This window comes from Oryzias melastigma, linkage group LG18, assembly GCF_002922805.2.
Source record: "Oryzias melastigma strain HK-1 linkage group LG18, ASM292280v2, whole genome shotgun sequence".
Taxonomy (NCBI): domain Eukaryota; kingdom Metazoa; phylum Chordata; class Actinopteri; order Beloniformes; family Adrianichthyidae; genus Oryzias; species Oryzias melastigma.
In genome coordinates, this window is record NC_050529.1 from 17,148,038 (window position 1) to 17,157,179 (window position 9,142).

Here is a 9,142-nt window from a genome sequence, read left to right on the forward strand (position 1 = left end):
AAAGTTCATGGATGTCCAGAGGGCAGGAGCTGAAATGTTATGATACAAGTTATTGATGTTGCTACGTTCATACTGATTGTGTTTTACCTGTCAAAATCACATCAGACGGCTCTCTTTTGAGGTGGGGAATTTCGAGCTATCATAACAAAACGGAAGAGTTTGGGAACAACAACTCAGCGTTAAAGTGGTAGGGCACGTAAACTAATGGAGAGAGGTCAGCAGATGCTGAACCTCATAGTGCAAAGAGGTCTCCAACTTTCACAGTCAGTTGCTACAGCCCTCCAAACTTCATGTGATCTTGCAGAGAGCTTGATGGAATGGGTGTCCATGGCCGCGCAGCTGCATCCAAGCCACACATCACCGAGTGCAATGCAAAGCGTTGGATGCCGGGGTCTAAAGCACGCCGCCACTGGACTCTAGAGCAGTGGAGACGCCTTCTCTGGAGGGATGAATCATGTTTTTCCATCTGGAAATCTGATGGACCAATCTGGGTTTAGAGGTTACAGGAGAACGGTGCATTTCAGACTGCATTGTGCCAAGTGTGAATTTTGGTGGAGGAGGAATGACGGTATGGGCTTGTTGTTGTTTAAGGCCAAGCTTGGCCCCTTAGTACCAGTGAAAGGAACTTTGAATGCTTCAGGATAACAAAACATTTAGGACAATGGGCTAATTGCACGACCCACTTCCGTATTCGACAAAATAACCGCTCAGTCATTTCCGGTTGAGCAGTGGGTTATTGTTTATGTGGAAAAGGTGGAGTCTTTTGATTTTAAAAGATGTCTTTTGGAGCTACCAAGATTATGGCTGTCAATTATGTTGGGCACATTGCTTATTTTTCTAGCAAAATGCTCAAAATAAAATGCAAAAATTATTTAAATTGTATGTGTCATCCTATGTAGCAAACTTAAAAGTTAACTTGCTAAGGCAGATGTCATTTGCACATTTTTACGTGCAACAAGCTCAGGAGCTGATGGAAATTCATGTTGGCGACACGTAATAGGTGCAGATTCATGCAATGTTTCACATATTTATGTGCATCCAAAGTTAAATGTTGTTACTGGTCGCAGTTGTTAATCAAGTCCCGTTAGCTGTCATGCAGCTAGAGCGCGGAGCGTAGCTGCAGATGTAGCCGCAATCAGGAACCTTTTGGTGCATTAACCCGAACCGGAACCATTATCCTAACCTCAAGTCTTCCTCCGAGTCCGTGCAGCCAAGATAAAAAGTTTAGAACTGACTGCAGTATGTAGAAAATTACGTCCGAATACCGTTGTCACTTTTCATTTGGGCTAATGCTAACTAGCATGAAAGACACGTCTAATTATAGCAGTCTTTATCTTTATGAGCTGTTAGTTGTGTTTCAATTACTCCACAGTAGATTTTTTCTAAATTTGTGTAAATGTAATTTTCAGTGTCAGGTAGAAGCAGTCTGAGACGCGATTCCCTTTCCTAAAAGGTCTCGACACAGGTGAAGGTGCTAGTTACCACGCTGCTACCGCTTGATGAAGAAGACAGAGGCTCCAGATCATCAGCTAAAAGTAGGATCAGTGGTCAGAGTCACTTCAAAGTTTATCTACACAAATAGATTCTGTTGAAGAGGTTTAAATTTTATGTTTAATCCCAAGAAGTCATATGATCATACAGTACATGGTAGCGCTTTGTGAGCACTGGGTGTTTCGTGTTTCAGGAAGGCAAACTCATATGTATCCAGGCAGATTAAGGTTGGATTCATTTATTAAATCCATACAGAGGTAACACAGGTTACTCATGCATCATACAGTGTTTTTTCTGCTCTGGTCAGTCTGACTTTTATTAATTTCTCAATTTTGTCAGCAGTTCTTTGAGTTTTTTTTCATCGGCACCGCTAAACTCCTCCACCTGAAAGACAAAAAAGCGTTTATGAGGGGAAATGAACTCTGGTTCACTTTAATCAAATTAAATGAGTCCAGTCTGGAAACATTAAGTAAAACTTAAGACGAAAGAGGATCATTCAAACTAATAAATAATAAAGCTCATCTTTTTCAGTTGATAACATTTCTGTCAAAAAAATATTTCAAGTTGAGGTATGAAGTAGGACTGGGTATTACCAATAATTTCTTGAATCAATTTGATTCGATTCACTGGAGATCAGATCAATTTTATTCTCATTTATTTTCTTTTTTTTAATTCTTTTGATCAACTCAATTAAATTCAATTCAATTCTGATTGTTAACACCGTAAAGTGGTGTCAAACAGAGATGCTCCAACAAAAATACGCACATCATTAACATTGTAAAGGCTCTAAACCGGCTCAAATGACAAAAACGATTGTTCTGCCTCTCCTGGAGGGTGTTTCAGTTTGGCCACTAGGTGGAGCTCGCGCTATAGCATTACACTCAATTCCAGAAGGTTTGAATAAAAAACTGTTTTAAACCACAAATGGTTACTTCAAAAATTATTTTATTAAAGGAGTTTGAAAAATTCATGACTGTGAGTGTATGATGTTCATTTAGTCAGGAATGTGTGTTTAGGTCGACTAAACGTTAGCATTAGCCGTCCAATGGGAAATTCCTTTATACAGTAGCATCAACCTAGTTGATTGTAGCATAACTCCTGTATGCATTAGATTGATCTCTACTTTTATGGATCAATTATTGATCTGTTCAGCTTACTAACTTAGATTTATCTAGATTGATTAATCAATTTTATCAACCCAGTATGAAGAAATTATTTCTACATGTGACAGATTTGTTTTTTCCTTCACCTTTTGTCTGCTTGGATCCAAGTGGAATTACGGAACTAAACTTTGCAGATTTATTTCTAGAATGAAATGAAAGTTTGTTGCAACTAATATATGAAATGATCTTTTCCTAACCTGCAATAACAAGCAAAGCACTACAGGTGTGACTACATGTCCTGACAGGAAAACATTTAATTTCTCTCTGTCACTTACCTTCTTACCTCCCTTGTAGAAATGGAATGTAGGCATGCAACGGATACCACAATGACGGCTTACATCCTGAAAGAGAAAAAAAGTCAAAGTTTTCATGAATCCAATTGTTGGGCTTTCTACTCACTTCACTCCCTAACATGTTTGGACCCCAGAGGGAGATGAACAACACGTCTCTAGCAGGTGGGAAAGTTGACTAAGACGTGTGAAGGCTTGACAGCTATTGAACATGTGATGAGTCAGAAGACCGTTGTCAGTCAGAATCACGGATGGACTGATCTTTCAACTCTCCCAAATCTGACAAACCAGAAAACATGCACACTCACATCGGCCTCGTCCACATCCACCTTCAGGAAAACCACGTTATTGTTCTCTGGTTCTTTTGACATTTTCTGCAAGACAATACATTGTTCACAAATGTACATTAAACTCGTCTCTACTGAATAATCAGAAAGCTTTACTGACAAACTCTTGTATGTATTAAGCCATTAACAAGCATTTGCTCTCTTTAAGGTGGGGAAAACTTAATATTAAAATAATTAAGGGAGGGAGGGAGACATTAAACTCCTGTCACCTACTTCAAATATCGGAGAAATCCTACGACAGGGCCCACACCATGTTGCAGTGAAGTCCACAACCACCAGCTTGTTTCCCGACTCTTCCAGGATTTTCTTGAATTCACCCTACAAAAACAAGAATCATATTTTATGTTAAACAACAACAGTGGAATAAAATTAATTTAAATAAATTATTTATTTTCATTTCATACTTTCCCACAACATAACACTACAAGGATATCTAGAGTTTAGCTACTCATAGCAGATCATAACCAGTGACACTTGGAGGTCAGAATGATTTCAGCAGTTTTGAAATCCATACGTACGATACTCTTGTCCTTAGTGAAAATGATAGGGGACAGAAAGACGAAAACTTTTTATCTCCACCCCATTTAACTAAATCCATCAAGCTATTTTAACTAAATATATCTCTTTCTATAACATAAATATGTCAATTGGCTGCAAAAAGCAACAAAAGCAAACAAATAAGAACAAAATAAAAACCCAAACACCAAAAGCAACAAGAAAGAACAAGGAAGTAAACCAAATACTTCAGAATTTACTATTTTTATCCAAATGTTCTTTTGTCGAGTTCAATAGTTTTCAAATATTTTCTTTTTTGAAATTTACAATCTTGTTTTTTTATTCTCAATCCTAATTTGACCCCATACACCTGTGCGAATTCTAGCTCTCTTGATTGCAGTGACACAATGCCACATTTTACTCTCGTCTAAGGACACAGTCAGTTTAAAAACTCATAAGCTGATGTTATCAATAGCCAGTACGCAGTTTGGGAATCATTTAATCAAAGGCTGTCATCTCTTTAAACAAATAAATGCTTGGAAAAAGGTTAGTAAATGAGACAATACTGCAGAGAAAACCGCATTCTGTTGTATTTATAGAAGTACTTACTAGCGTTGTCACTTCTCGGACCATGGTTGCTGTTTTCTAGATACTAATTCCCACTGAATGTAACAGACAGCAGCTTAGCAAATCTAAGTTTCAGCCAAAGGCGAGGACCTGCCCTTTTTATGATGGCATCTGGACCTACCTGTTCAACGGCCAAGAAGCCACGCCCCCATAACTGGTATTCATGTAACAAAAAGAAGTAAAGGTTTTGCTGCACAGCAAACCATTTTAAAATAGGTTTAAAATAGTTGTACAATACATACAAGACCAGTAAAACAAAGAAAAGCTTTATTATAAACTAAATAAAAAAAGTTATAGTTTTAACATTGTAGCTGTAAAACAAGCAAATGTAACAGAATCTGGTGGATTTTTCTCATTCAGGTAGAAGCTGTGTCAGTTTTTTTTCCTCTCTCGTGGGAAAAAAAAGCATTCTTTCAAGAGAACTAAAACATTGAAACAAAACTACATTCTATTGAAAAATACTGACATATCTCAAATCTATTTAGTTGAATAAATGATGGAAAGACAACACATGTCTAGTAGTTATTTTTCAGAAGAGTTATTGTTCAGTTTTTCCTTCATTCATTGAGTAAAGATCTTCATCAGTAATCCATCAGACAGCAACGATGGCTTTGCCTATGTTGTCTCCTCTCAGCATCCCCATGAAAGCTGCTGGCATGTTTTCAAAGCCTTTGGTGACGTGCTCCCGACACTGCAGTTTACCCTGCAGAGACATCATGTGTGTTTAGATTTAGAAGCACTGACACAGAAATCTTTGAATTCCTGACTCCATATTACCTGTTTAAACCACGCCATCAGCCTCTTGAGGCTTTCAGGATGTTTGTGCGTCCACCTGCTCTGCAGGAAACCCTCCATCTTCAGCTGCTTAATGATCATGGTCAGGTGGGGGTACGGCCCTAACAAACACAAACACTCTAGTCAGGAGAACTGCTGCTCTCTGGCGCGTCTGCAATGCAATAGGGCCCTCTAGTGGAGTAGAGGGTTACTGCAAAATAACTTCACAGTTAAAATCTGGAAATCAGGAAGATTGGAGAAAGATGCAGACCGGTCTGAGGTGTGACGTCATTGTACAAAGAGATGCTTCCACACACAGCTATTCTGCCTAAGTTCTTCATCTGTTGTATTGCAGCAGTAGAAAAATGGCCTCCAACCTAAAAACAAAAACAGACAGTTCTTCAAAATAAAGGCTTCAACTAAATGAACTCTAAAATGACTGTGATGGTGTGAAATGCTGAGATTTGTCTACTGTTAATGTTTTATAAAAGCATAAAAAACTTTGACATTAGGCCAACAAATGCAGTCATTTGCTTAGTTTGTCAGTGGAAAAGTACGGTGGCCCTGAAGTGCAAATAGTGCAAAAACATTAAAAATCACATCCACAGTTAAAAAAAAGAAAATCCAGAAACAAAACACAATAAATCAACTAAAATAAAAACATTTCAGAAAACCAAAAGTAATTTTCAGAAATCAAAATATTAAAAAATAAAACAAAAGAAACCAGCAAAGACATGGGACATTGCTGAATGGTTGGTGACATTTCATTTTTGGCCTTTGAGTTTTTCTTAAATGCATCTTCATTGTATGCATACTTATAAAAGTTTTGTTATCAGCCCAGAGTTTCATGCCAAATAAATGTTGGTTGAAATGATGTACAAACATCATCATCATCAACAGTGTCTTATAGTACTTATAGATTTTTAATATGTTTTTGGTTTGAGTGATTTCTTGATGGGATTTGGCCTTCAGGGCCACCGTACAAAACAAAAAAAAGTGTTAAATATCTCCAGGATAGCTTACATTTTCGAAGAAGCAGTCATATCCATCAGGAGAAGCCTTCCTCAGAGCCTCCTCCAGAGAAGTGATAGTTTTGTAGTTGAAGGCTTCATCAAACCCCAGCTTTTTCAGGAACGCCACTTTTGCCTCCGACCCTGCTGACCCCACCACCTTACAGCCCTTGATTTTAGCAATCTGTCCCACCACAGAGCCCACGGCTCCAGCTGCAGCGTTCACCAGCAGGGTTTCACCTTCCTTCAGACCCAGAACTTCTTCTATTCCATACAGAGCTGTCAGACTACACAGACAAAAATGAGAAAATCATCTTTTTGTAGATTTCTGTTCACAACATCCTTAACTAAAGTCACTTCCTACTCATTCAGCTGAACTCGTCCTACCCTGGCATGCCGATAGCTCCCAGTGCCAGTGACAGAGAGACATCTTCAGGCCAGTCCGCCATGACAGGAGTGAGCTCCTTCCCATCTGAGATGGAATGGGTCGTCCAACCACAAGAAGTCACCACATGGCTTCCCACGGGGAAGGTGGAGTTTTTACTTTGGATCACTCTGTGTGATAATAATAAAAACACACCAATAAATACGCTTTCAATCGGTTTTAGCTGACCAGCAACAGTGTAATGATAATACAGTAGATAATAAATAAAAAGGGGTGTTAGAAAGTATTGATTTAGTGAAATATTGAAGTACTTTATTTGTCAATACTTGTATCGATTTAAAATACTGCCAAGGCAATATTTAATTAATTATTTATAAGCAGTCTCACTTTTTTTTTTATCAAAATAAAAACCTCATAAACTTGCTTGAATAAAAGCAACTTGTTTATGAGGCAATGCTCTGATCATTAAACAGCATGTACTTTACAATTTTACTTATGTATAAAGGATAAAGTGCACTATGTAGGGAGTAGTTGGACACAACCATTATTTAGAATTTGATGGGAAAACTGTTTTTGGAAAACAGTTTTTTCTAAAAACAATTTTTAAGGAAAACAGTTTAATGCTGGAAAAACATGAAATGTGCAGGTTATCCCTGAGAATATCTGGAGACATTCTTAAGGAACCCCAGATCATTGTGCTTCAGCAGAACACAGACATCTTTCCACAGTTTCCAGTAAACTCCAGTGATGGACTTAAAACCCAACATTTGGAAGCTCTCTGCGTTTTTCTTTTGTTCCTAATTATTAACAGCGCAGGTCTATCAAAACAGACTTGCACGCAAAGAGTCGGCCAAGAATGTCAGTATATCCCGCTTGTTTCTCGGCCAATCAAAGGCTGTAATAAGTGAGGGCAGATGTAGACTGTGTTCTGTTTTTAGGAATGGTTCCTTACTTTGCCACTTGAGATCCAATCATCACGTCGCCTTCCTTCATCCGAAATCTGCTGAACGGCCTGATGACATCAACAAGAGAGGAGATAAACAATCAAAAGAATGTGTTTGTTCCTGTCCAATTAATCGACCGTACCTCATGTATGGATCGACACTGAGAAAAACTGCTTCCAGCAGGACCTCTGAAAACAAAAAAAAAGATGTTGCTAAGGGGAAAAACTGTTTGGACTCCTTGACTGAGTAAAGTTACAGTCTTGCCTCCGTCTCTGAGCTCTGGAAGCTCCTCCACTTTCACCTCAAAGTCGCTGTCTTTTGGGAAACCGTCGAAGTGTTTCAGCAGAATCCATGATTTAGCCTGGACCATGATGGAGATGATGGGCAGCAGAGCCTCTGAGGAAATAAACATATGGATAACAGTAATAGTAAAACAACAGAAACATTTCATATGATAGTTGGGATAGCAATCCTGGGAAAACCCCTTGCAAAATCCCCCCTTTTTTCCTCGTCAATAAGTCATATCCTCAAACTAGTTTTTGGAAACCTAATAGTTGTGGAAACTGTAATTTGAGAAGAACGTCAACATCTAATTCTAAAGACTTCTACAGTGTCATATATAACGGAACCATGTTATTTTAGTTACTACTGTCTTCCTACCTATAAAATAAACATCAAATGTTGTCGATGTAGACAAATAAAAAAAGCATAACCAAACAATATTTGCTAAAAAGAAAAGTGATATGTCTAAAATAATTTTTAAAACGATTAGCAAACTGCTAGCAAATGACAAATGAAGCTAAATGCATTTTTTTTATTTCAGAACTTTATTTGAAAATGAAAAAGAGACATAATATACCTAACAAATACAACTACAGAAATATATTACATTTTACAAAGGCATCATGACAGATATTTAGGGTGGGAGCTTCTGGAAATAGTAAAAACATACATTCAATTTATTTCAATAAAACAGGGGGAAAAGGTTTAATGTGCGTGAATTTAGATTTGTGAATGTAAAATTTTGTAAGGAGAATGACAATATTTATAACATAAGATATATTCTTGTCAACTTTAGAAGAAAAACAACCCCAAAAAGAACATGTTCCCATTTTAGGGTCATAAACCTTAGCTTGAATGACTTTGGTCTGCTCTTTCCATATTTTTTTTAACATTCTCAGTTCCAAAACAAATGAGTGATAGTTTCCAAATGAGAGTTACATAAAGTAAAATTAAGAGTCTTTATCCTTTAACAAATCTAGTTAAGTATTGGTTAGTGGGGTAAAATCTGTGCAATATTTTAAATGAAACGTCTTTTGTTTTGTTATTCAAGAATTTTTTTTTTTTAGCAGAAGCCATACTTGTTTCCAATTTATATAGGAGACAAACTATTTCCAAAAAGAGTGAACATACGATATAGATACAGAATTTGTAGCTAAATGTATTTTATTGGTCTTACCAGAGATGGACTTTCAGAAAAATAAGTCCGAAGCAACGTGACGATATTCTAAATGCGACTAATGAAAAGACCATAGGGGAAGAGGGCGGGAGAAGAGCTCGTGCCCTTTCTGATTGGTCGAGAGTTTACCAGATGGTGACGTTTTTGTGTGCGCATG

At 37.6% G+C, this 9,142-nt stretch overlaps 2 protein-coding genes across 2 annotated transcripts; both read right to left on the reverse strand.

Moving 5' to 3' along the window:
• Positions 1-1,699: 1,699 nt before the first annotated feature.
• Positions 1,700-4,564, reverse strand: txn (thioredoxin). Its single transcript, XM_024288405.2, has 5 exons — positions 4,396-4,564; positions 3,505-3,609; positions 3,253-3,318; positions 2,930-2,995; positions 1,700-1,875 (listed from the first exon to the last, which is right to left on the reverse strand). The coding sequence occupies exons 1-5, from the start codon at positions 4,417-4,419 to the stop codon at positions 1,810-1,812; spliced, it is 327 nt and encodes a 108-aa protein (XP_024144173.1). The 5' UTR covers positions 4,420-4,564; the 3' UTR covers positions 1,700-1,809.
• A 99-nt stretch (positions 4,565-4,663) lies between these two features.
• Positions 4,664-9,123, reverse strand: LOC112156193 (prostaglandin reductase 1). The gene is made up of 9 exons (XM_024288401.2): positions 8,986-9,123; positions 7,791-7,922; positions 7,669-7,714; positions 7,535-7,594; positions 6,585-6,752; positions 6,211-6,484; positions 5,459-5,564; positions 5,191-5,309; positions 4,664-5,116 (listed from the first exon to the last, which is right to left on the reverse strand). Exons 2-9 carry the CDS (start codon positions 7,894-7,896, stop codon positions 5,006-5,008), a joined length of 990 nt encoding a protein of 329 aa, XP_024144169.1. The 5' UTR covers positions 7,897-7,922; positions 8,986-9,123; the 3' UTR covers positions 4,664-5,005.
• Between the last annotated feature and the right edge of the window lie 19 nt (positions 9,124-9,142).

Coding starts and splice junctions, on each gene's coding strand:
- txn (XM_024288405.2), bottom strand. CDS start 4,419: ATGGTCCGAGAAGTGACAACGCTA. Junction 3,610..4,395: donor TCCGAGAAGTGACAACGCTA/GTAAGTACTTCT, acceptor TTGTTTTTGTAG/GGTGAATTCAAGAAAATCCT. Junction 1,876..2,929: donor TCTACAAGGGAGGTAAGAAG/GTAAGTGACAGA, acceptor TTTGTCTTTCAG/GTGGAGGAGTTTAGCGGTGC.
- LOC112156193 (XM_024288401.2), bottom strand. CDS start 7,896: ATGGTCCAGGCTAAATCATGGATTCTGCTGAAACACTTCGACGGTTTC. Junction 7,715..7,790: donor TCCAGAGCTCAGAGACGGAG/GCAAGACTGTAA, acceptor TTTTGTTTTCAG/AGGTCCTGCTGGAAGCAGTT. Junction 5,310..5,458: donor TGACGTCACACCTCAGACCG/GTCTGCATCTTT, acceptor TGTGTTTGTTAG/GGCCGTACCCCCACCTGACC.